Source organism: Cynoglossus semilaevis, chromosome 6 (assembly GCF_000523025.1).
Source record: "Cynoglossus semilaevis isolate Cse_v1.0 chromosome 6, Cse_v1.0, whole genome shotgun sequence".
NCBI lineage: Eukaryota > Metazoa > Chordata > Actinopteri > Pleuronectiformes > Cynoglossidae > Cynoglossus > Cynoglossus semilaevis.
In genome coordinates, this window is record NC_024312.1 from 6575413 (window position 1) to 6603120 (window position 27708).

At 39.2% G+C, this 27708-nt stretch overlaps 2 protein-coding genes across 3 annotated transcripts; one reads left to right on the forward strand and one right to left on the reverse strand.

The window, feature by feature from the left end:
• On the reverse strand, positions 1 to 5911 carry LOC103379887 (fibulin-7-like). The gene is made up of 7 exons (XM_008311588.3): positions 5233 to 5911; positions 3512 to 3671; positions 2869 to 3039; positions 2447 to 2722; positions 2226 to 2363; positions 2010 to 2145; positions 1 to 480 (listed from the first exon to the last, which is right to left on the reverse strand). The coding sequence occupies exons 1-7, from the start codon at positions 5296 to 5298 to the stop codon at positions 120 to 122; spliced, it is 1308 nt and encodes a 435-aa protein (XP_008309810.1). The 5' UTR covers positions 5299 to 5911; the 3' UTR covers positions 1 to 119.
• Positions 3574 to 27579, forward strand: LOC107988647 (uncharacterized). Of its 2 annotated transcripts, XM_017032756.2 has the most exons (12): positions 3574 to 3706; positions 4408 to 4629; positions 5165 to 5299; positions 6569 to 6648; positions 8049 to 8186; positions 13677 to 13740; positions 17803 to 17853; positions 21706 to 21911; positions 23732 to 23845; positions 24445 to 24584; positions 25615 to 25666; positions 26000 to 27579. In XM_017032756.2, exons 5-11 carry the CDS (start codon positions 8150 to 8152, stop codon positions 25651 to 25653), a joined length of 651 nt encoding a protein of 216 aa, XP_016888245.1. In that variant the 5' UTR covers positions 3574 to 3706; positions 4408 to 4629; positions 5165 to 5299; positions 6569 to 6648; positions 8049 to 8149; the 3' UTR covers positions 25654 to 25666; positions 26000 to 27579. The 2 variants fall into 2 exon arrangements, with proteins under 2 accessions (XP_016888245.1, XP_016888247.1); XM_017032758.2 differs by lacking the exons at positions 3574 to 3706; positions 4408 to 4629; positions 5165 to 5299; positions 6569 to 6648 and adding an exon at positions 6674 to 7112.
• Positions 27580 to 27708: the final 129 nt, after the last annotated feature.

A 27708-nucleotide genomic window follows, 5' to 3' on the forward strand; every position in this document is an offset into this window, starting at 1 on the left:
TTTTTTTCTTCTTCATTGTGCATTTTTTTGTCTGGTGCGACTTATACTTCGGAGCAACTTATAGTCCTATATATATATATATTTTAGAAACTATATTTTTGCTCATAGTCTTCCACCATCTAAAACTCATACGGTGACACAAACAGGGTGACCTTTGTCAGGTAGCGACCGAGCAGATCATTGCGCTCCAGCTCGCTCATTTCCACCTCAGCCTCCAGAGTAGCCGGGCCCAATATGGGCGTCACCAGGAGTAGTGTACCGGTCTGTCGGCCCGAGCGCTGCACACTGAAGTGACCTCTGCTCTTGCCTCCTGCCAGGCCGAAACGCAGCGTATCGCCCAGCACTCGAGCTGCTGACACTCGGAAAAGGACTCTGGGGGCAGACATGTTGGACACCACAGGGAGGTAGTGGAACGAGATTGAGTTTGGAGCCTGAGTGCAGGCCACATCTCCCAGCATGCATGGGTTCCTCTCACAGCGCCTGGAAATAGAAACACAGTCAGTTGATTTCAGCTGACTCTGATTCCAAACGTCAAAGCCATGGGACAGAGATGTGTAAACATTTCCGCATTCATTCCAAATGTCAGCGCTCACATCAATCTCTCTGTCAGCAAGTCATCAACAAGACTACAGGGTGGAGTCAAAGTCACTGACAGAGACAAGTCGGAGACAGAGGGTGTGATGATGTTTTAATGGAGTCAAAAGACTGACGTTGTTGTTGTTGTGTAATTGACTGGAATCAACTGTCTCCATCTGACCATTGTTGAGATTTCTTTCTTGTGTCATAATACTTTATGTCACATTACAACACTACACTGTCATTTCCACTGATACACTGACGTGAGTTTTACACAATGAATTAAAAAAAAAAAACCCAAATATTTGCAAACCCACTTTCCTGTACCCAAGTCCATAAAAAAAAAAAAAAAACATTTTGCATCTGTTACATTTACAGGAACCACCCTGAAGGTCCAGTGGAATTCTTCCACAGTGCCAGACCTCAGCCTGACTCTCAGCCTGGGCTGCTGTTAGTGGAGAGAAGCTAAATGTTGGGTGAAGAAAGTATGTAGGCGACATGGCTGTGAAAGCCATTGTTTTTGAATTTGGCTGTATCCCTCTCCCTGTCATTTATACTTCATCCGGCTCCTTGACTTAACCTGAGGTGAGAGGTTTATGTGTTTTTTTTTCACTCTCTTGCTTTGTTTGTGTTTGTGTTTATTGTCCAACTCGGTTGTTTGTCATTACATTTTGCTGACTTCGTTTGTTTGTTCAAGGACAGTTAGCTTGTTAGCTACAGCCTGAGAACAGATTAACGAGACACAACTCTGTGTGAAAGATCTTAATTTTGACGACTTTTCCACCTTATACCCTGTTACAAAGATCAATTATCATACTTTTATAGTGGTCTCTCGTCTATCGCGGGGGTTACGTTCCAAGACCGCCCGCGATAGATGGAAAAACCGCGAATTTGAGATGCGATAGTTAGTACGCCATATTATTTATGTATATATTAACCCTTTACGAACTCTTTAAAAGGGTATCGTAGGACGTGAACTATGGCAAAAACGTAACGAAACCTCCACAAATCTCATTTACCTGCACGCACAGGTTATTTTTATATACCGCAAAAATCCGCAATAGAGCGAAAAAAATACGAGAATACATTTAATATATTAAAAACCCACGAAGGCGCGACAGCTGGACCGCGATACAGCGAGGGACGACTGTATTAAGTACATTTAAAGTTGCATCACCTTCTGAAAGTTATACATTTATAAAAAAATTCAAATGTTAGACCACATCCCTCACCTCCAAACATGCTCAAAATATTAACACAAGTGCAATGAGACATTTGCCACTTTTCCAGTGACAGTCCTGTATGTGAGAGTTGTGAAACACAGGTGAAACGTCAAAAGCTTTTGGTTTTTAAACCTTTTAGTAAATCAGCAGCTTAAGGTGAAGTGAGAAGAGGAAAGATTTGATTTTTATCAGTGTGATTCATGATCTTACATTGGTGACGTCTTTATGTATGTGGCGTTTTTCATGAAGGGACATTCCACCTCCACACACTGGAAACCTCCAAATGTGTTCACACACACCTGGTCTCCGGTGCAGTTGTGCATCTGGTTCTCACACTCATTAATGTCTGGATAGAGAGGGACAGAGAACAGGATTAGAACCTCAACTAAAGGAAGTATAGAGGTCAAAAAGTCTCAGGTTTCTGACCTGTGCAGCTGCGTCCATCACTGGCCAGATCATAGCCGTCTGGACAGAAGCAGTGGAAGCTGCCAGGTGTGTTGACACACTGATGGACACACAGAAGTCCGGGCTGTCCCAGAGGAAACAGACGACACTCGTCGATGTCTGCAACACAGATGCAACACTGTTGAATGAGGAAGAATCATGACAAACTGCAGTCTTAAATCATCCTTTAATTCTTTTCTCACCTGTGCAGATATTGTTGTCCCGGCCTGATATGGTGAAGCCCACGTCACAGGTGCAGCGGGTGGAGCCCAGGAAGTGAGTGCAGTGAGAGGGCCGGACGGAGGCGAAGGGTGAGGAAGTTGTGGGGGAGAATGGGCGAGCAGTTGGCGAGGAGGTTAAGGGAGGAGATATGACGGAGGAGGATGCTGAGAGAGCGGCAGAGACGGGGAAGGATGAGGAGGATGAAGAGCGAGCAGGGGGAGAGAAGGAGGGCAGGGAGTTACCAGTGCTGTTAAAACCTGAAAAACAGAAGAAAATTAGTTGATTAAAAATATACAGATTTTATAGAAACATTTTTGCTAAAATACAGAGATATAATATATAAATATATTTGTTACATTTTTTTTCTCTGTACAATCAGTCCTGTGAAGTTTCTGTAACTCACGTCTGCACATTGGCTTCTGCCCACTCCACTTGAATGACTCCAGGCACACTCGTGTTCGAGGACCAATCAGCTCGTACCCTGGTTTGCACAGGAAGTGGACCTCGTGTCCCACATCAAACACTCTTCCCAATCTGCGGCCGTGAGCAGGAGGGTCTGGTTTGGGGCAGGAGGCTGTGACCGAACGAACACAATGTGGCATGTATGTCAAACTGTAAGGTCATGTAGTAAACGTGAAGTAATACTGCATGTATTATAACTGCATTTACTGTATTTGTTCAAATGTATTGTCATTAATCGTATATAATAAATGGACATGGCTGTTCAGCTAAGTGTAAAATACAACCCAGGAAACAATCTGCTATACATTTTCATAGCCATTATTTTACATTGTGATGCATGAGTACAATGATGAGGCGCCCTCTGGTGGTTGAGCTATGTTTCGGTTTCACTTTTAAATATAGTAATGCACCAATATGTGCATTTCTTATATGCAACCATATCATTTAATAATAACTCTGTATGCTTTGTTAGTGGGTTAAAAAGTAATCTTGCTCATTGGTACATCTAGTGGCATGGAACTGTATTGCAACCTCCTCATTCTCTTATTCTTCCTCTCTTGTTGACAGGTTAACATGTTCCCTACCGTTCTTGCCGTTATTGAGGATGGCCATGGTGCTGTTGTGCACAGCAATAAGCTTTTTCTTCAGAGACCTCAGGCCCTGCTGATATGACGCTTCATGGACGGCCAACATCTTCTCAACCTGTCGCAGTGAGGTCAGCAGGTCATGAGTGGATGGACACTCCTGTTGATGGGAGGAAGAGTAGTGCAACCAAACAGGTAATTAGGTCGTGAAGACTAAAAGAAATCTGAGGGCTCTGTGGTTAATGTTGTGTTGTTTTAATACTTAAAGCAGTGATTCCCAACCACTGTGGCGTGGCCCACAACTGGCTCAAAACTATTATTTATTTATTGCATATAATTTTTCTTTGCTCGTCAAAGCATAAAAGACAGAACAATTAAATCCTCTTCTGCTAGGGGGCAGCAGATGGCTATGAAAACTAAAAAAAAGATAATAAGAGCTGTTGAAGAAGATCTTTGTCAGTGTCTTTCTTCAATTCCTGCCAAATTATCAGCATCGTCCTCAACTAAACAAGCTTAGATTTTAGTCAGTTATAGGGTCATTTAAATTAAAAGGTTGTTATATTTCATTATATACTTTTTGTGAGATTTTTGTTTGGTGGTGTGCCGTGGGTTTTTTCCAGATGATATATATGTGCTTTGGCTCAAAATAGGGTTTGGAAACACTGACTTGAAGGTTGTAAAAGTTGAGTTCATCTTGACACCTTGTACTCATTTGTTTACCTCCCAGTCATTTATTAGATGTTCTGCTCTTAAAATAATCCTAAACATGAATAAACTCCGAATAGAATGGAACCAGTTCTAACCCTGTTCTTAGTATATCTCTATGAGGAAAAAACCCATCTCTCGGCACGTTTCACTTGTGAGCTTCATGCACAAAAGTGACTTTTTTTTTTTAGCTGCAATAACACCTAGGTGAAAACTGGCCCTGAGCTCCAGCTGCTGACCCTCAGTCTACAACACAGAACCACAGGGAACAACATACAACACACACCACGGAACTGGAGCAGCAACAAGAAATCAGCACAGTACGAACATGTCGGTGTTGGGGTGTCTCAGAGGAGGAAGCCCACGAATGGGTGAACCAGAGTTCACTGTTCTCCACTGATGGAACATCAAATGTAAATGAGTCTCATTCAGCTAGAACAGAGCTAAGGTCCACATCCAAAGTATTCATTTCCTGCACATACAAACATCGGTTTAGGGAATTCCATCTATGCTGAAAGTTGGCCAAATTATTATTATTTTTAAATAAAACAAACATGCATCTGATGATGACTCATGCTGTGGAAATAAAGCTGCATCAACAAGAAAATACAGATATAAATATAAATATTAATACATTGTATAATAGGAAATAGAATTTAGCAAAACCACAACATGTTGATTCAACCTGAGTGACCAAAGTGAAAATGTAAAAAGTAAATCAAGGGATTTATAATACATTATCCATTAATAAGATTATTAGTTAGTAATTAAGACACCAAATAATATGGAATCATCTGAAATTTCATTTTTTTACCTGAGAATTATTTTTTCATTTCTGTTATTTCTAACAGTTGTAACATTTCTAACATTACTGCAGATTAAAGACACTAATCACTTTGTCTTAGCATCAAAAAAAAGTTATTAAACTCTGTCTTTGTGTCCTTCCAGTGAACCTTTACTAACATCAGAGGGAAACCCACGGAGCCCGACGTGGAGTTATTATCACCTGTAGTTACCTGAGCAGAGGAGAAACCGATGTGATGAAGAGTCAGCATCAGTACGACGACCGCTGTGGGCTTCATGGTGAGAAGATCCTGATGTGATCTCAGCCGTTAGGAGATCGATCTGTGTTCTCCGCTCCTCCACAGCTTCCCTAAAGAACAGTGTTCTCTCTCTCTCTCTTTCTCTCTCTCTCACACACACTTTCTCTCTCGCTCTCTTTCCATGCTGCTTTTGAGGGCACTTGCCAAATTTCACTCACTGACATCCTCCCCTGCCCCTCCCCCTCCTTCCCTCACCCTTGGTCTATGTTAGATGTTTTGGAGGCTGCAGGAGCAAGAGGGGGACAAAGAGAAGGAAGAGGAGGAGTGGGAGGAAGAGGCGAGCTGCTCCCACATCTGGAACACACATTCACTAATTTTAATCCATCAGCTCGACCCAGAATTAGATGGGCTAATTATAAGGAGAGTCAGCTGGCACTGTGGTGTCTTTTAATCATCATCTGCACGACTAAACCGCTGCACTGTAGGGACTGTCCGTCTAATTCAGGAATGTGACTCCTGCTCCAATTACAGTGACTTTAAATGACCGCCATTTAAAAAAGCCCTCTGTCGGCAGCCTCACAGAATAATGCCATGCGGCTCTTAAATGACAGGGCGTCCGATAGCCCCGCCTGATTGTTGCCCCTCAAATGCCCCCCGCCCCAGACCCTTGCTACCCCAAAATTCAGACTAAAAGGAGACTTAAAGAAGCCTGCAGCTGCTGCTTGACATGCAAACTGGGAGTCATATACAAGGCATGATAATGGCAGAGTATGAACATACACTATAATCTCACATGACTTGAAGTTTGTGGGGTGCAGAAAAGCAAATAAAACATGAAAATTGATAGTTCTAAAAGTATGTAGAAGTTTACTATTTATAATCCAACAAACAAGACTTTGTAAAGTGGAGTTTCCTCATGAAACAACTTTAAATTAAAGCATCGGTCACCACAGGCACGCTGTGCCACAGGAGCCATACCTGACTAAATGTTTCTTAGTCCATGATAACAAGGAAATGTCATTACTTCCATTGGAATTTCACAGGCCTTTATTCATTGACAAAGTTGAAAAGTTTGATTAAAAATTTACTACACTGTCAGCGAAGAAAACAGTTGACTCTACTAAATACCCATTAAGAGAGTAACTATTTGAACTGGCTTTCATTCCAGTTTGGTTGAAAATTTGATGTTTACTCTGCTTTGAAAATTGTTTAATGCAATGTGAGTAAACATGATTGGATGTTATATTTTTTCCATTATATTCACTAAAACTCACTATTTTACACTTTTTATCCTAATCATTCATTACAGAACACACAAAGAGAACATGCAGAGACTGGAAGACCATCTGTCACCACAGTGGATCCAACTGGTGATCGTCTTGCTGTAAGGTAGGAACATTGACCACTTTGACACTGTATTGTCTCCTAGGTTAGCAGCATTGTCATACAGGTAAATAAAACATTGAACAAAGCGAACAAGTAGTTCATTTATTTTTATTTTTATTTTAATAGTAGGGAAATTGTTGTGTTGCAGTACTCATTAAATCCACTTGGTGGTGCCCCTGATTATTATTCGCATTTGTTTTGATACAACAAGGTAGGCGACAGGAACACTGAGAGACTAAAACAGAAACAAAAAACAAATCTGTTTATACGAATTGTTTCGTGACAAAATGACCAAACAATGTGTTTGGAAAATAATTAACTTCAAAGTGACTAAGTTATTGTTGATGAAGTTCCAGATGTTGTTTCTCAAATAACAAATGATAAAATACTTCTTTTTAAAAAAAATACTCCTCCTGCTGCTTTTCTCCTGCCGCTCTCACCCAGGAACATAACCTCCTTTGACAGAGGTAATTAAAGACATGCACACACTCGACATACAGTGTGTTTAACAGAACTGATGTTTGTTGACCTGCGGTGTGATGGATGGACCCTCGTTGAAATGCATGCTGGTAGGCTGTTTGGCTGCTGCTGACAGAGTCTGATGCCAAGATAAATAAATGTGCCCAGGAGACGGCCCGGAGCTCCTCATCATCACGTTTTAATTAGATTGGACAACTTTAATTTAGATGTAATCGTTTGATGGATTTGGTAATTAAAGGAGATTTAGATGATGAGCGGTCGGTCACAGTGGAGAGCAAAGCAGCAAAACAGCTGGAGATGCTGCTGCTCAACTCTAATACAGCAGGGACTCTGGAATACCAGGGATCTCCACCAGAGGGCACAGCACCTCTTGTAGCACCCCATGAAATCCAATAAAAGATTTATGAAATACATATTTTTATTTATTTTTTATTTATTTACATACAAACTGCCCCTGTGTAGCACTTTTTTGCATTTTAACGAATGTTTATAAAGGACATTTTTCTATTCTCACCAAGTAGGAAAAAAAAATTCCAACATGAACTTTGTCAGAATTAATACATAATATAACATTTAAAATGCCCTGGTGAACCCTGTGGATTCTATCAGCCACTGTTTAGATCACTGATGTGTACAAAAAGTCTGTAGTAACATTTCTGTGCTGTTTTTGAGGTGGGGTCTGTTAACTTAAAGGGTTTTTGGTAACAATTACTTAGATATTTGTATATTTAGATGTGAGGTATCTCTGACCCCCCTAATACCTCCTCCGTCCCTCGCTCTTTTCTCATTGTAGTTACATGCTCACTTATCCAATCCTTTCCTCTCTTGTGCATATAAATGAAGTACCCCCCCACCCTACAGTGTGTTGGTTGGTACAACCCTCTGCCATATTGAGTAGTCATCCTCTCTCTCTCTCTCTGTAGCTCGGAGTGTGTGATGATCAGCAGGAGTCCAGTCTTCCCCACACTCTTCTCCTCACCACCTTCCCTCCTCTGCTCTCGTCTCCTTCTCCTCCTGCTCTGTAATGACCCATTTCAACGGCAACTACCACCGAGACCGAGGTGAGTAGTCTTTGTACTGAGTGCAGTAGTAGTGAGTAATTTACTTTAACTGTGATGAAGACATGTGCAGATGTGTACTTTCTGTGAGTGTGATTTGAGTGTTATATTCAGTTTAACTGCTTATATTTGACAGACAGGGAACTTTAGGTTTAAGAGTTAAATTCAAATCATTTCTTACCATAACAGAGTTGATGATGATGCTAAGCATCAACAAGATAATGGACACACTGGACACAAAGCGGGATGGAACTGCCAGGCAGTAGTTAGCCCTGCAGGAAAATTCACGGATGTAGTGAAGAAAGACATGGAGGCGTTCGGTCAAGTAGTAAAGAGCAGTGATTCTCAACCACTGGGCCGTGGCACACTAGTGTGTCGTGGAAAATTACCCAATTTCACTTAATTGGTCCAAAAATTATTATTTACTTATTGCAAATATTGTTTCTTTGTTTGTCAATGCACGACAGGCAGAGCAATTAAATACTCATCCGCTAGGTGGCAGCACTTTTTGTGAGATAATTGTTTGTTGGGAAACACTGGTCCAGAGACATAGTAAGATACAGGTAGATGACCCACTGTGAAAGAAACAGCTCTGAATAAATAATGTTTCTAAGTCAGACATTGTCCACTTAAATAAATGGATGTACATCAACGCTTCTTCTCTGCCGGTGAAGTTAATTGTTGACATGTTGCCATCCATCCTTCCTGGATGACTGTAACTAAGTGGTTTCTATTTAAGTAAATCGTCAGTTGTTTCTGGCGACAAATTCACAACTATGACTATGAAACTCTTCAAAACACTGAACTGTATCTTAAATAACATCATTCCTACACATTTCCTCTTCTCATTGCACTTAACTCTTCTGTCCACGACCCACATATGGATCCACTGCACATTCGTTACAAAGAGCTGGGTTCCAGGTTTTGCTTGTTTATCCAGAAAATGTTTGAAAAATCGTTGCTCATATCCTCAGTGTCTGGAGCCACAGATGAGGAGGATGATCAGTGATTATCAGAGTTTCTGAATCTGGGCCCAGCAGCTGTGTGATGGCCCTAGTCTGAGGAAGTGACCCTGAAAGTCTCCCGTATTATTGTTTTTTACCGCTGTGAGAATGAATGCACCCAGAAAATAGATGTGACAGGAAACTCCTGTGACTAAACATCTGCTGGTAAATGTAATGTTGGAGGTTCACACAGGCTGTCCAGTTTAGTAAACCACAGGGCCGCTCTGTTCAACCGTCTCTAAATGCCACAGAGCTGAAGCCACTGGTGCATCACAGAGGATGATGATGAGTTAAAACAGGGCAGCAGCACAACAGCTGACTACAAACAGGGTGGGAAATTATCACCGTTATTTAATTGTTTATAATGAGGGACTTTTGTCATGCAGTAACATTTAAAATGTTAAATATTTTAAAGTTTTTTCTGCACGACGTTTACTTATTTATGTTCTAACGTGGTTATATTTTGTCTAACACTTAGATGTATTTTGGCTAAGCTATTAATTTAGTTTTTAAATTTTTGGTTACCTCTTTTACGCTGCGCTAATGATCATTTGTCATTTTCATTTTTTTAAGGTTTTTTATTTTTTCAAATTTTTTATTGTCTACCTCAGAGTCAAGGAGCAGCTGGCTTGTAGCGTTTTCATTTCTTTTTTTTTCCTCATCTTTTATTTAAACTTTTTGTTACTGTTTACTCTGCTTATTTTCAATTAGGGAAAGTTTAGAAGTCCATAGCTAATAATTATAGTTTTGGCAAATTTAGTCTCTTGTTTATCAGTTAGTAAACTTGCACTGACTTTTAAGTATTGGTGAGGTCATTTATTAGACTTCTCACCAACTACATTTTAGTAAATTAGCTCTAAATTATTTTTTGTTTTATTTGCTACAGTTTCCTTGAATGCAAAATAATACTTCTCAAAAATCACCCAGGAAAAGCTGATTTAATATGATTAAATAAATAATAAATACTTATATATACTTATAGAAATTTGCTTTTTTCCCTTGCTTTTACTTTTTACCTTCCATAGTTACTGTTGTCTCTACAGACACAACACTCTTGTTGGATTAGGCACAACCTTAATAAAAAGAAATATATATTAAATCCCCCTCCCCTTTTCACTATAATTTTGTCCAAATATTTTTCTTTTACTCTTTTAGCACAGGTTTATTTTTTTATTTGTTGACATTGAAGTCAGACCCAATGATAACTTCATAATGTTCCATTCAAATATCCTTAGTCAGTTTTAAACACAAATCTCTCGGAGGTGGACACATCATTGCCATCTCTGTGCAACAAACCAATTTTCCCAGACAGGCAGTTAAAAACAAATACAGAATAGATGGACAGACAGAAGTGATGGTTCTGCTCTCATCCACTTTGAATCAGCCAGGCCTCTTCTTTCACTTTCCTGCCAAGTTTGAATAGACCGTCCCAAAAACCCAATAACCATAAGAGAGTGAAATTGTCCTGTCATCATTCTCCCGCTTCCCTCCCCTCTCTCTTTGCCCCTTTTCTCTCCCTCCCATGCCTCCCCCATGCTTGTGCTGTCAGAAAAACAACACAAAGCAATAAGCAGGCAAATAGCTGTAATCTTTCAGTCAATGATGCACAATCACCCATTCAGCACGCTGCAGACCTGGCATCAACCTGGCAGCCTTATCAGTCTCAGGCGGGGTGAACGATTAAGACTCCGCGGCATCTAACAGATGGTGAGTGACGGTGCTCATAAACCTCACACTAAAAGACTAATGTCCTACAAGCTGCAGTCAGTGTGGCTGCTATAAACAACCCTGCTGCCAACTGTCAGCGCTGCGGTAGCAGAGTGGCCCAGCTGCTTCCTCGCTCAGCTCAGTTTGATATGCAGGGGTTTTTCTGAGCCGAGCATTGAGCTGTGATGAGGTCATGGAGAGACACCCTGCTCTCAGCTGTCTATTCCAAAAGCTTAATGGTGACAGAATGCTTCATGTCTTTCCAGGGAAACGGAGGGAAAACGGGGGAGTTTAGCCGTGTTTGTCACAACGTCCCTTTTAAAATCCGTGCTTCATCTGCACTTCACAAGTTGTCCTTTATAGTATTTCAACAGAGTGGCAGAGAAAACTGTGTTATATTGAGGAGGAACACCCAATACATTTGTAGTGATTAAAGTTTTAACTACAATAATACTTGGTACTTTAGCTTAACGTAGACAGAGTGTAATTGTAGTTCCTCCACTAAAAAATGTCCCATAAACACTGATGATTTTCCTCCAAATACAGTAGACCTCAGATTTTGGAGTTCCACAGGGCTCCGTCCTAGGTCCATGACGCAGTTCATTTTGAAATGTTTAGAACTTCTCCCCATTACGACTACGTAATGGGTCAATAACTATGTCCCTATTCGGAAAGAAAAAGTTTTGAATGTGACTCAAAAGTCCTTTTGTCTTTTATGGTAGACTTGCAGCGTCAGACAGTTTCTCTGCAGTCACACTTTAAAAAAGTTAATACATTCTCTTATCTCCTTTAAGCTAAACTATTGTAAGACTCTGGAACATTCTGCCTGAGGGTCTGACTGTCTCCGAATGTCTTATCTATTTTATTTCATTTTATATTGCTTCTTAAGCTGATGGCTGGTTTTCCTCATCTCATCCGTCTGTTAATTTAACTTTTATTTTATTTTCCTCGTTACGGTCATCTCCGTTTTATGGCTAGCAATTCGTGCTTTTCTTTGTTAGGTTACATAAACTTTATAATGGTTTACAGATGCACCTGTTCACACATTGCCTCGCTGTGGTGTATATTTAGAACTGAATTAAAAATCACACATTTTATTTTCATTACTCATTATTCATCTTCAACTGCCTCATCCTGATCAGCAGTCAACAGGCGAAGGCAGTCTACAGCCACGTACAGAGACAAACAACTCTCACAATCAAACCTATTGACAATGAACAATGAAACTCATCCTGAATGTTCTTGGACTGTGGAAGCAGAAAATCCCAGTCACACACTGGAGAACATGCCAACACCAGTACTAGAACCAGCGATGTCCATCGCTCCCAAGAACCGTACCGTGGCACACTAGTGTGCCGTGAGATATCATTAGGTTTGCAGTGAAAAAAATGATCTTTTATCCTTAATTGGGCTGAAACTGTTATTTATTTATTGTATATACTTTATAATAATCAAAGATAATCAGAGCTGTTGAAGGTCCTTGTGAATGTCTTTAATTCCTGCCAGTATATCAGCATTATCTTCAACTAAACAGGCTGAGATTTTAGTCAATTACAAAACTAGAAGCTTATTTTATATTCTAACTTGACTAAAACGCAAGCTTTTCAATCTTACAATCGCTAAGTTGTATACTCCTTCTCCATCGGCCATCTTTACTAATAAGAGGCAGGACATCGTCTGCTTTTCTTTATGTAGATGTATTGATTTAAATCTACAATTTGACATTTCTTTCTAAATGAATTTCAAATCCGGCCGTCTTTCTGGCTGATGAGACTGCTACTGGTTTGTTTGTGCAACATGCGTAGCAGCTCAACTCCAGTCTGACAGATGGAGGCCAATTAGAGTCTGAGGCTGCTCATCAGAGAACCTGGCTGAGCCCAGCGTGTGAGTGTGTGTGTCTTTGTTTGTGGAATATGTTAGTCCAGCAGTTGTACTGTACCTGTTCATGTATGATGCTGTTTATCAGTATGAGCAGCTTTTTGAACAAACGTTGGTTTTTGTTTAGGTAATTTATAATCTAATATATTATTTTAATTTCAACCCTTAACATTCTTTAAAATGTGTTTGGCTAATTACTTTAATTATTTTTTCTCACTGTGATGTTTGCTACTTTTTTTAGCTTTCCTTAATATACTTTTTTTGCTGCTGTTAATTTAAACCCCTGGGACTCAGTATTAATTATACTTTAGTTTAATATGAACATATTTGCTAACCTTTATTTCATTATCTTCATTTACAATATAATTAAAGTTGCTACAAATGAGTCAATTGCTGATATAAATGGACTTGTAATAATCAACTGTCTGTTTTGTCTATTTTAGTTTTTAGCCTTTTTCTCTGTTTTTCTTTTAGCCAATTTATCTTCGTAATTTTCACCAACCTTAGGATAATATTTTATACGTACCTTAAATTGCTAACAAATAGTGATTTAGGTCACATTTTGCCTATAGATGGTCTTACTTTATCAGCAGTACCACAGTTTTTGATGAACTGAATTGTTAATGTGAATTTGTGTGGAAAAGCCCTGCTGGACATTTTCTATGCAGATATTAGAAAAAGGATTTAAGCTCCTATTGTGAGAATTTCAAAGGCAATATCCAGTGTTTCAGTGGCATTTACCCCACGTGTGTGTGTGTGTGTGTGTGTGCGGTATGTGGTCGTCTGAGGTTGTAGCCAGGTCAGAGTGTGTTATCTGTCCACCTCCTTTGTTGTCTCCCTCGGGTCAGAGGTGAGACAGGAGGTCTAACCAGTCTCTAACCTGATGTGACGATTTGTTTTTCAGACACAGTAATGAACGGAGAGCACAGGGTTGGGACGGACAAGAGAGGAAGCTCCTCACTTAAAAGGTGAGTTTTAATTTTATATATATACATACACACATACAGTATATATGTGTATATACTGTATATATAAAGTATATATGATATATATAGTGTATATATAAAGTATATATGATATATATATTGTGTATATATATTAATATATGCAAACATATATGTGTGTCTGTAAACGCATATATAGTAAGACACTTCCCAACATGCTCCCTGTTGTGCTGAAACACAGTGCATGCTGGGATACCTGCGGGTCTTTTCCCCTACAGAATCCATACAAATCAGTGTATAATTGACTGATGCACCAACTTCTGAGGCCCCCTGCAGGCTTCAGTTTGTACTGTTTTCACATTGATTTGGGGGTTTGTTAGAGGTGCACTCTCGCACTACACGGACGTTGGTTTTACAAGCTCCTGATTAACTTCACAACAACAGAACACATTTAGCAACGATCCAAGGAAAGGAGATGAGGCATTGATTTCTTCGGGAAGGCAGGAAAAGAAAGACAGGATTTCTTCGGAAAGGCAGGAAAAGAAAAACAGAGTGAAACAGACAGAGGGAGATAAAGAGAGAGAGACAGAGTTGTGCGGTTGCTTTGCTGAAATGTGTGTTGAGCAAATGAAAAGAGATGAATCAGCATTTGTTTTGTGGAGAAAAATAACAGCTCGATAAAGTGGTTGCAAACCTGCCATCCCTGAATCAAAACCAATTTGAAAACTTTTTCAGGAAATTATTAGTATAGGATTTTACTGTTATCAAGATTTGGCGATGTAATATAAATTTAAAGCATATTTCAGATAAGGAAAAAGTGTCAGTTATATAAAAATGAACCTCTTTACAGCTTCAGAAACAAAACTCTACATTATTATTATTATTTTTTTATTCATCCAACATCTGTAAGTCATACTGTGCTCTGGTTGGTTGGCGTCCCGTCCCCCCTCAGATGCAGTAAATGTTTGATCTATAGTGCGGGGCTGCCGGTCTGATTCCTTGACCTTGTGTTTGCCCTCGGAGCTTGTGGCAGCTCTTCCTTTACCACTGGGCGAGCTGCGACGCAAGCAAGACCAGGGTCGAACAGCCCATTAAGTTCACTTCAACAGCATCTCACGACACCGTACGACACCGTACGACACCGTACGACACCGCCACTGATTTATGACACTGCAGGCTGGTGAGTGTGAGCGTTAAATCAGAATAAATGGATGTGGCTGTGCAGTGAGTGTGAGTGGAAGATGGAACTGTACACCTCTGTGTCGACTCACCTGCTGCTACACACACAGGAAGACATGCATATGTATACACACGTATGTGTGTGTGTGTGTGTGTGAGAGAGAGAGAGAGAGAGAGAGTGGGAGAGCAGGCAGCCTGTGATGGTCACTGATGGGGAACACTATCATTAGTGTCGGAGGGAGTGAGCCGTAACTAGTGGCTATATAAATGCAAATTTTTCATTATTCCCTTGCTCTTCTTTCTGCTGCACTGGAGCCAGTGAGCTTCATCCATGCTTCCCACAATGCTCACTTCACTGTGTTCCACCACACTCCGTTATTCCTCACCTAACAGTGGATTACTACCAGCAAGTTGACTTCTCTGCTGCGTTCGCTGACCTCTGGTCCTCCCTTGTGTCTTAGTATCATAGAGAACATGAATGATGGTCACTGATTTTCCACTCTTTTGACCTTAAACGTTCTCTAAACAGACTTTGATTGTTCCATTGATTGTTCTATTGATGTTCCTTGTCGATAATAATTATTTGGTAATTATTGCCGTCATGGAAACCTTTGAGTTTTCTAAATGCATCATTAGGTCTGAAGCAGGTAATCTCAGAGCAAGCCAAAAGGCCTGGATAAAACCCAAAAATGACTTTTTCATTGTGGTACAGACATAACATCGGGTCTGTATGGCAGTGATGGTGGGTGTTAGCTGACCTCCTGTTAGCTGACCTCCTGTTAGCTGACCTCCTGTTAGCTGACCTCATGTCCTTTTGTACTGTGGTACATGCGTACAAACGCAATAGGAACAGTTCTAAAAATGCAATAAAACTGAAATTTCAAGGTTCATAAAAATCTGCCCTTTTCAGTAGAATACTTTCCAAATGAGAAAACCTGTTATGAGTTAACTCTTTTATGCTCCTGATATTATATCTCTTCTGTTAGCAGTTTCATGAGCTATATGCTAACTCACAGAGCTGCTAACTCAGCATGTATTCAGTGCCGGTCTAATGTCTGTTTTTGCTCAGATCATTACCTCTTCATTACACTATCCACAGTTTTATTCACTTCTGCTCATTATAAGCTGATATTTTTTTTCCTGACTAAAAAAGTTTTCCATTTTTTGTGTATCCTTTAGATTCAATTTAGTTTCTAACAATCTGGAGAAAATAGCCCTTTAAATGCATCCACTTTGAAAACAGCAAGTTAAGTCTGATCTGAATTGAACGTTGTAGTCGCTGGATTTCTATAATGGGAGGTTTTTTAAGCACTACACTGGGAAATTAGTCACTGGGACTGAAAATGGTCCATTTAGGGAGGTTTCGCAGCTTTTACGAATAACGAGTGGTGACCAAATAAAAAATCCACCAGCGACGGACTCATTATAACAGCGAGGAGCGTCCATTCATCTGCTGCTGCATGGCTAATACTGGAGCTAATTACATACTCAGGCCAGCAGGGGGATCTATAAATGAGCTGTTTATTGAAATCATGTGCTCACATCAGCGGAGGCCTCCTGCTGGTCCCTTGTCATTTTTTAAAAATCTTACAGACACAGCTCAGCAGGGGGCGCACAGTTAAACTAAAGCACTGAGTCAACTTTGGGTCAATTCTGTGTGTAATCGCTGATTCGTGCGCATCGTCGCTGATGATGATGAAGGATGGCAGCAGTAGGAGAGGAGATAACTCTGCCGAAAAAAAATTTGAAGGATATGGATTTGGCTCAAAAGCAGCTGTTATCACTCTGTCTCTTCTTATTTCAGTCCTCCGTGTTTCAGTTTTCCTCTGTCTGTCTGGGTTTGTCTTCTTCTGCCTTTGCTCTATGACAAAGACTTATCTTTTCTTTTGTAATGTGGCGTGCATATCTACGTCAACACTTCTGTTCCCGTTACAGTCGTCCCTCGCTGTATCGTGGTTCGGCTGTAGTGCCCTCAGTGCAACGCTAATATTTTAAATGTATTCTTGTATTGCAGGTTTTTTGGTCTATTGTGGGTTTTTGCAGTATTTAAAAATGTTATATTTTCATTATTTTTCATGATAAAATATGCATTTTCTAGCCTAAGAAGAAAAAAACAGTAAAAAAATAGTTAAAACAAATAATTAAAAGATATTTTGTAACACATACATACAAGGTATTAGTATTAGGTTTAGTATTTAATGCCCTACGATGCCTAAAGGGTTCATAAAGGGTTAATATAGATGTAAATAATATATTAACTATCTCGTCTTTACTTTGAGCGTCCCATTAGGCTACCAGGTTTGGTTTGGTACCAAATGAACCAACCAAAAGAACCCTGATGATAAATTTACTTCTTCCAGTAGGGAACAGGTGAGATCTGAACTGTTGGAGGTCATCGACACTAGCATGCATGTTGCCAAAGGAACCAGACCTCTGTAGTTTTGTTGACCCAATAACCAACACTTTCCTGCTCAGAGGCTTGGCTGGCACTGAGAGAAAGGTCTTAGCGCCATCTGCTCCCTTCTGTCTGTGAGGTTTGAAGGTTAAATAGGAACTGAAGAGTCTTAAAAGAGAGAACACTGACAGTATCTAAAAAATAAAAATGTAATTTTTATATACATAAAAATATATATATAAAAAACACAGCTTAATATACCCACACAAAGGAGGAGGGGAGGTGCAGTCCAGCAGTCAATCAATCCGTCCAAGCTGTGGGGAAAAAAACCAATACAACCCGTACAATCAACCCAGGCCATTGGTTATTAGACGGACTTAACATTGTCAATAGCAAAACCTAGAGGAATATATGTCTACTCCGATGCAAACAGGAGAAGGTTAATATGACGCATCTGAGTTTCATCAGGCTGATTTACTTTCTGTAATCCTCATCTCTTTGTTCCTCCTCAGATCCAACTGTGACATCGAGTACAGCAGATATCCTGATGACCATAAGAACAGGTATGAGAAGAAATCTGCAGGATAGGTGTGTGTATGTTACACTATATTTCTGTCTTCTTAATGCTTTATAACGTGGCTTTTGCACACTTAATGCCCAAGGAAACAAAAGGGAAAAAAATCACAGAAAAAAACCCAGACATGAAGTCATAGACTGTTGAACCATCAGTTAAAAAAAGAAAAAAGAAAGGGAAACAATGTGTGAAACACTCATCAAAAATGTAACTGAAAAACAAACTCTTAAATAGTGATATAAAAGGACAGTACTTGGCTGTAAGGAAAGGGCAGAGGAACTAATGGTGCGCTCCCCACAGACTGAGAACACAGATCACAGTAGGCAGTTGAGGACAGGTGGAGGAAAACTGAACTGCAGAGGAACAGACACAGAGGATCAGATGAAGGAGAAGTGGAGCTGATGGAGGGGACAACAGGGAGAGGGACAGAGGGAGGAAGGGGCTGACAGTATGAAAAACATTGGTAACAGGCAGCAGCTCTGAAAAACACAGCCACATGCTTTTCCACACTCCCTTCCTCCCCCTCTCTGTTCTCTCATCTGCGTCCTTCTTTTTGTCTTTTTTTTCTCAAATATTTTATTACTCATGCCTCTATTTCACACTCCAGCAGCGAAGCCTGGTTGGTTCATTCATGCAGCTATAATAACCGTCCAGTTCCTGTAGGACAGTCTGGCACCAGACTCACCAGGAAAACAAACTATAATTTATAATAATGTAATTATCGTAAAGTAGTAAAAGCTTATTTTAAGAATTTATTTTATATTTTTTTTAATTTTACTCCATTTTATTAATGATCCCAAGATTCTGATATGCGTGATGCATGAGAGCAGAAACCTCAGTGCCGTGTTTCCCAACTGTTTTTGAGCCGCGGCGCATATTTTTCATTAGATAAACCCCACCGCACACCACCAAACAAAAATCTCACTAAAAATATATGTAATGAAATATAATAATCTTCTAGTTTAAATATACTCTCAATTGACTAAAACCTCAGCCTGTTTAGTTAAAGAGAATTCTGATTTAGTGGCAGGGATTGAAGAAAGACACTCTTCTTCAACAGCTTTGATTCTCTTTTTTTTAGTTTTCATAGCCATCTGCTGCCACCTAGCGGATGAGACGAACAAAGAAACAATATTTGCAAGATATAAATAATAATTTTTAGACCAATTAAGTGAAATTGGATCATTTTCAATGGCACACCTAATGATCTCTCACGGCCCACCAGTGGGCCACGGCACAGAGGTTGGGAATTTACTGCCTTAGTGCATGACTCATGACTCAGTCAGTGTATCTGGGCTGTGACAGAAATAAGAATCTATTAACTTAAATTTGTGAGTCACACATTGTCCACTCATATATAGCATCTCCTGTTGTGCTTTATTATTTAGCTGCCAATTTCAGACAAAAAAAACTTTTTCCAAGGCTCCATTCTGCCTTTTTTGCCATCGCAGAAAACCCACATTTTATATTTCTGGAACCAATTTATTTTCACAAACTGGTAGGTTCAGAATGTGGTTCTGGACCTTGAACTGTGCCAGCCTCATGCTGATGTATAAAAAATAACTTTAACAGCTTTGTCCACTGCAGCAGCATATAGCACAGTAAGCATTGTTGAAATACAATGTGAATTTTACAATTCAATATTTTTAGGGTAATAAAAATCCAACAATAGTAATCCCCTGCACAGAAGCATCGACAGACAGATTGTCTGCGTGCAAGCACGTGTTTTATGAGTGTGTGCGGGTGTGCCAGTGTGAGACAGTGTTTATGTTTCCCCTCTCCTCCTCCAGCTGTAGATGGCTGCTGTGATAGACGGCAGAGGTTGACAGGAAGAGGAAGGTCCTCCTCATCACCTTGCTTATCATGCACTGCATCAAATTGCACTTGTCAGTCAGCAAGAACCCTCCCAACAAAACAACACAACACTGTAGTCTGCTACAAGAAAAAAACAAACATCATCTTTGAAGGCGCCATGTGGGAAAAGCAAAAGATGGAAATGTTTGAAATGTTTCGTGAAATCACATCAGTGCCAATCATTCAGTTTTCATTAAATAAATCACTCCGTCCTTCAAAAACTTTTGGTTCACCTTCAGGTGCAAACTCAAAGATGTCCCACAGCTGCTACAAGTCTTAGACCAAATCCACTTTCAGGTGACTTTCATCTGCAGCTACATTCTAATTACAGAGCTTTCATTCTCAATTAACTTCTATATTAATCATTTTATTACATTTATAAGAATAAAGCGGTGTTCTGATCTCATTTAGCAGGTTAGTCGAAAGACTCAAGAAAATGTCCTTCACGTACAGTAGGCTGGTATTGTGTGTTATGTCTTGTACACAAAGAACAAACAGACTGCCTTCCGCTCTCCTGCAGATGGTGCTATAAATGCTGATTTCATGAAACAGGCAAATTAAAAAACCTAACAAGTGCATTTTATGTTCAAATAAAAAGAGGTTTAAAGTAAGATTGACTTTTTAACTTTGAGAAAATCTTGCCCTCACCCATTCTTATTTAGCGTACTAAAGCTTTTGAGTTGTTACCGTCACCTGCATTGTGTACTTTTTGCGAAGACAGAGAAAATACAGGCAGATGATAAAGAACATTTTCTTATATGGCCACTGTTTAGGTTATGCCATTTGGTGTTTGCAGCTCTACTGTGGTAAATGTAAGGAATAGAGCAAGTGTTCAATTTGAATTTCATATTTTATCGCTAATACACGAAGTAGAAGCACTGTGGGCTGCTCCTTCCTACAAGTTCAGTCTAAAGACCAGTCAGCTCTGGAACATGTGGCACAGCGCGTCAGTCTAGAAACTGTCCAAGATGCACTAAAGTGGAACGGTGTAAAGACGTTTTGATGAGGCTAATGACTGCAAAGTTTGACGACAAATAATTTCACTTCACATTCAACTCTAACACCTGTCAAACGTCTGCCTCCTCTTCCTCCAGCTATAAAGGTTGAAGTGCCAATCAAACTAATGGAGGCAGAAGTTTAATATGAAAATAAAACTCTGCCGTGTGAATGTGACCCAATTACAGTTAACCCAAAGGCCTCAATGTTGTGGAGCTGTGTGAGGAGACTGGTCATCAATCATCACACAGTCTCTTCCATTCATCTTCCAACAGGCAGGCGTCGATGCTGCCACACCTGCTGTCTGCCCTGAAGTGTTTCTTCCTTTTGGATGATTACAACACAGATGGAATTGTCTATATTTAATCCCTGTATGCTATTTTAAATACATCCTCTGATTGTTAGGGCAATGCTTCTCAAAGTGTGGGGCGGGACCCACTAGTTGGAAACGGAAATGTGACAAATGGGACGCAACTAACGGGCAGAAATTGTCAGGGTTTAAAGCGATGATGATACAACTGCACTTTTATGGTGATAGAGCTTTTTATCTAGTCTAGGGTTAGGGTTAGAATAAAGAATAAAGCTGAACTTCCTATGTTGGCACAACCATGGAAAACCAGGGAACTGAATGCAGTTGGAAAGGAGAAATAAACGATGGTGAGGTTTGTGTTTGAAGCTGAACAAATTTCATCTTGATTTTATCTTTTAATAGAACAGGGAGATAAGGAACGACAAGACTCCGGTCCCGGGGGAAACAAACCTCAACATATAGTGTTGACAACAAACATTGACCAGCTCGATAAAAGACATGAAATTATGAGTCATTCCATAACATTAGCTAAAGAAACATCACAACATTAAAATGAAGTCATCTTATACATTAAAGATACAAAAGTATGATCTGTAAGTGGAGGCAGAAGAATAGATGCACATGTGATGTGTGAGTGTGGAGGTGTGTGGAGGTTAAAATACTCTGTGTGTGTGCTTCTAGTGTCTTCGACTACCAGCGTGTTCCCTCAGTCAGTGTGGAGCCCAGTCCAGTCAAGCGGCTTCGTCTTTCATCCTCCTCCTCCACCTCCACCTCCGCCTCTTCCTCCTCCACGGTGGCTCTAAAGATGAAGAGCATCAGAGCGTCCAGTGGGAGCAACCACACATCCGTCCAGTCCTCCAGCAGCAACCGCAGCAGTGAAGCCAAACGTAAGAAAACTCCATTTCTGATCAGAACACTGGATTAAGAAAGTAATTCTTGGAAATATAACTTTTCAGATCACAATTTAATTTTTTTTAATAAAAATAAAAACATATTACTACAATAAGTTTTATAAATAATATGATTTCTTGATGAATATAATTTCAGTGCAGTTATGTTCAAATGCGGTGAAGATTATCATGTTACATTACTGTGAACTACAACCAAATTGGACTGAAAAGCATGTGTTTAGTTTATCAAACCTGTCCACATTCCAAGCTTTACTGAAAAAAGTAACTCTGTAAAATTGTCTATGAAATCCCCCATCACACTGGAAGCATTTCCTGTTTGTGAGTTGTCTCCATCCTGCAGCCCCAGGGTACCACAGTAAAGGCGGATGGGTTTTGGAAGCCAGATGGTTTCTTCATTAAATGCTTCTGTACCACGGGGCTCTCCACCTTGCTATAAACCAGTCGAGTCTATCAGTGCAGGCAATTAGGGAGAGTTAATAGTGCGTGGCAAATAAGAATTGTTTATACTGGTTTATTACAAGCTTTAATAGGTTTACTGTGTCTCATCATGGGGAATTAGATTGTCTTTGCAAGCTTTTGAGGTCAAAAAGCTTTCAGTGGGGATGTAAATTCTTTCAGGGTCATTAATTGAGCTGTTGGTGGCGCTGGCGGTCCATTTGAGAGCACAGTCAGAGTGAGAGCTCCTGTCTCCAGGTGGGAGGGTAGCACTGAGAGTTGTTGATGGTGCAGGACCAGAGGCGGAGGATGTGTGTCGTGGTCATTGGATTTCACTTTTGCTCAGGGATATGAGGTTTTTTAGACTTTTTTTTTGTCCATTAGTAATCTGTTTTGGTGCATTTGAGTTTGTATTTTTATAACATGTACAGTTTATTTTTATACATCCCATCTGCGAACAACATATTTTTATTGCTTATGACATTTTTCTATCACAGATGGAAGGCTGTCAGCAGTGATGTTTTCGGGAACATCAGAATGATTTTGTTCCAGGCCAGGTATTTTATACATGGACCACTCCATGTTCTGGGAACAGCATAGCTCTCAGCTTGCCCCTCGGGCTAATTATGCTGAAGATGCACATTTTCCAGAAGTTGTTTGTGTGCTACAGATGTCTGGCTGAATTAATTTTACTAAAATGTTTGAAAAAGTAAAAAAATCCCTTATATGATGGTTTTAAACTCTGTTATTAAAATTTAAACAGCTTTTGTTTCTATTAATTCTGACCAATGTTCCATACACGTATGAAAGTACAAACATATCCCTGTCTGCAAACTAATGTTTGTTTAATTTAGGACAACCTTTCTGAACAATGGCACATATGTCATTAGAAGAAACCCATGGCACACCACCAAACAGAAATCAAAAAAAGTATATGTAATGAAATATAATAATCTTCTAGTTTAAATTTACTAAAAATGTACTCCTGTTCAGTTGAAGACAATGCTGATATACTGGCAGGAATTGAAGAAAGACACTCACAAAGATCTTCTTCAACAGCTCTGATACTCTTTTTTTAGTTTTCAAAGCCATCTGCTGCCCCCTAGCAGAAGAGTATTTAATTTTCTGCCTTTCATGCATTGACGAGCAAAGAAAAATTATATGCAATAAATAAATAATAGTTTTCAGCCCAATTAAGTGAAATTGGATCATTTTCCACGGCACACCTGATGATCTCTCACGGCCCACCAGTGGGCCACGGCCCAGTGGTTGGGAATCACTGACTTAGGAGATGAGCACAGGATTCAACAGTTGGACTCTGGGTCAATGGTACATTAAACCATTTGCTGTCTCTCTTTCAGTGAAGATGGCTGAGCTTCTTGCCATAAAGAGGGACTTGATGGTGATCAAGGTACAGGTTGATGAACTGTTGGACTGTGTGGACAAGATGGACAGACAGAGAAAGGACTGCTCAGGTGAAGACGCTAAAGAAGGAAATAATAATAATAATAATAATATTTTTTCATCAGTTATTTTGAGTGAGAGAGTGAATGTGTGTGTGGAGGTGTGTGTTCTGGCAGACGATTCTAACAAAGCAGACATATATTTGTCAATATAAATCAGCTGCTCTTTCAGGTCCATCACACCTGCAGTGGAGCACAAGATGGTCGTGTTCTTTTTAAAATATCTGCCCCACACATCAGTCTGCACAATGTTGGACCATCCACAGAAGGACTGGCCATTAAATGGGAGTTTATGATCTGCAGTAGGGGAATCTGACTGTGTGTGTGTGTGTGTGTGTGTGTGTGTGTGTGTGTGTGTGTGTGTGTGTGTTATCTGATCTGATCTACTCAGTATCTGTGACTAATGGTTCAATGACAAAATCTACCTCCAGTGAGGCGCGGATTATGACAGTGAGATAAACAGCGATAAACAACAGCCTTATAACCTTTGACAGGCAGTCGTCCTGTCTCCTTCAGCCGTACCTTTACAGCACACTTAAGGAGCAGCCATCACTGTCTTTCATTTTTCACCCAACTTTTTTTAAAGATTACCATTTTTATGGTCCTGGCAGACTGTCCTCGGAGCAGAGAGCCCAGTGTTTCAGACTCTCCTCACCAGGGTTCTGTCAGCAGTCTGGAGAGAGAAAGTCCTGAACCAGGAGAGGCCAGTGAGGACGAGCCCCTGTATTACCACCACTACTACCCCCAGAGGGTAAGTACATAATGATATACCAACAAGTGTTTTCCCCAGTGATGGTCAGTAACTGTTTATGATTGGGTTGGCAGTTTAAAAAAAATCTAAAATTTAGAGGAATATTCAGCTTGCATGCTAACAGCTAAACAATATAGGGTCACTGATGAGTGATGAGGATATGAAAAACTTAGTGTCCTCATTTTTTTTACTTACTATAAAACAACCAATTAAAGTTGTTCCTGGGATTAATACAAGCAACAAAGTTGCTTCAGTTAGTTGTTTTAGGTAAAACATTTCTGCTTCAAACTCGGTCAATTTAAGGTTGTGTTTTGTTACCTAATTCTGAGGCCGAGTTTCCCATTCACCATAGTTAAATATCCTTTATGCAGGCTGTAGAACGGTAAGAGCTAATGTGAGTCTGCCCTCTAGTGGAATCTACGTTATCTGCACCAATTACTCACAATTATATTTTTTATTTTATATTATTTTCCCCCAATTGTCTAATTGTGTTTTTTGATTAGAGCTATGAATTTGTTATTGTTTTTTTAAAGTACGTCTTACTATTTTTTTTTATTTCAGTAATGTTTTATATGTTTCACCTGATTGATAGTCCAAATGTTACATCCCACTTTTGCTACCTAAATACACAAAACACAACATAATTAAACACAAAGAAAAAAATAAGAAAAAGAAAATTATGGCAGGCAGATTAAACATTAAACATCATAGATACCTTAAAATAGATCCGTAGATATTTTTATTCAGCAACTCAGTTGCTGTAACCAGCAGCATGGAGCAATGGTGCTTTCGGTGTCTCCTTTTCTTTACAGGGGAACAATAATGATATAGAATTACTACCTGCCTGGCAGAGCAAAGCTGTCTCCTGAATCAGAGCGGTGGCAGGGATGAGACTAAACCCTAATCTGCTGCATTGTTCAACTTACGGGAGCTCAGGAGGATTCTGTGTTTTTATACTCTTCAGCCTGGTGATTCTAGGGGTTGTACTGTAGTAGTGTCATTAAAATAAGCTTTTTTAATTTGTTTCCAGATAAAACAGCATCACTCTGATATAGAAGACAACCTGTGATACGACGGCTCAGGTATGTATGCGCATCACAATTCTAAACGGATATTAAAGAAGAATTACAGCCAACTTTGACCTGAAGTTCTGTTGTTAGACATTTGTCAGTACTGTATGCTAAATAATTAAGATAGTAAATATTTTAATTAGAAACATGTGTAACTGTTATAACTGTGCTTTAAAAAAACAAAACAAAACAAAAAAACAATTAAAATATTTTTTTTCCTGAAGGGATTAATAAAGTGTGGCATTTAATCTTGATGACCTCTTTATATATTTGTACAAACAGTTTTGGTTTAATGTTTTAGAGCTCTATAAAAAAAGTCATCTTATATAATTGTTTATTTCACAGAAACAGAAGTTTGGATTGTGGAACTGGAGACATTATCAAGGATAAGTACAGACCAGGCCCATTTAACTGTCTTTAACTTGTTTTATTTACTGTAAAGAACAATTTACATTTTGATTTTGCTTTTTGGGCAGTTACTGGCATCAAATGTACTTTTTATACATTATCTTTAAAAAATCCTTTGTCAGGATTGTCTGATGTTTTTAGTCTTGATCCAGACAGTAATGAGTTTCAGATACTTCTGAGTAGTTTAAAATAAAGAAGGCATATTGGCAATATTTACTCTCATAAAACTGTGATATGAAATTATAAGTTACTGACTTTAAAAATCTACTTCAGCAGTGAAAAAGGTCACAGGTCACAACTCTACATTTAATGCATTCCACTGTAGGACTGATGTTACAAAGTTCTAAAGAGAAGTGTTACATGTTACTGTAGACTAAAGCTCATTTAAAAAAGAAATCACAGCATTTCTTATATATTAATTAAGATTGAATGTCTGCTGTACTGTATATTTCACGGAAGGATATTAGTTGTATGAATCACAGCTGAATTATTGTATAACTACATATTTATCATTTTAAATTGCTTGTAATGTTTATTCATCCTGTTGGGCTGTAAAAGTTCAAGTTAAGCAGGGGACATTATAAAACTAGTTTAAGAGCCATTACCAGGCCACGGGCCAGAACTTGGACACACCTGGTGGTGTATATGTTATATTGTATACTAAGTTACTGTTGTAGACATTATTTTTTGAGCAGTATTATGCACCAGAATGATTATCATAGGCCCTGAAAACAGATTTACTGGACCCTTTAAAATAGTTCCCCGCTCCCATCTTCATCATGTTGAGTCGGTGTGGCAGCAGCTGGCAGCTTGTTATCACACTTTATTTTCATTAAGCCTATGGTCACAATAGGAAATGAGCTGTGAATGGGGCTGAAATGAGCACAAGATTCATCTTCTTTACGGCCAACTCGCTCAGGAAATCACTCCTAAAATAATGGTTTCCTGAGATCACAATAATTTACACACAATAATGATTCACAATAATACAAATATACATTTGTTGTCCCTACACTAACAGTTAAATGTCCTTTTTTTTAAACCAAATCACCCCCCGTAATCATATATGTTTATATACATATATACAGTTACACACACAAATATGTTCAATACATCCAATATATATTTTAAGAAAAATGTCTTCATCACCACAGACATTGTATGACTGATTAAATAGCTACAAAGTTCCAGTCATGATTTCTCATCGGCCGTGTGAACAACAGGGACAATGGTGTCTTACAAAATATGTTCAGATTGTACTTGTAAAATATAAGTTGTTTTTTTTTTTGTTGACACTTTTATCTGTACAATAGATGCTCTTTATATTAAACTGTTATTTAAGGTTAAAAGGTTAAAAGGGTGAATCAAGTGGAAGGAGATCAGATTTATATGACGTTGTTCTCCTGAATAATTTTGGGAAATACTTTGTTTGGCTTCAGCTGTTGTTGCTTTTGTGTTTGTTCTCAGTGCACGGTGTACTGTCTTTTATTGTGCGTGCAATAAAGGTATTTTTAAATATATAAGTATTTTTAAATATATTGATATCTTACAATTAAAAATAAAGGAAGGATACGGTCAAGTCAGAAATATTTATAGCTGCATAATTCAATGAGTGAACTTTGAATAACTGATTTTCTAATTAGGCT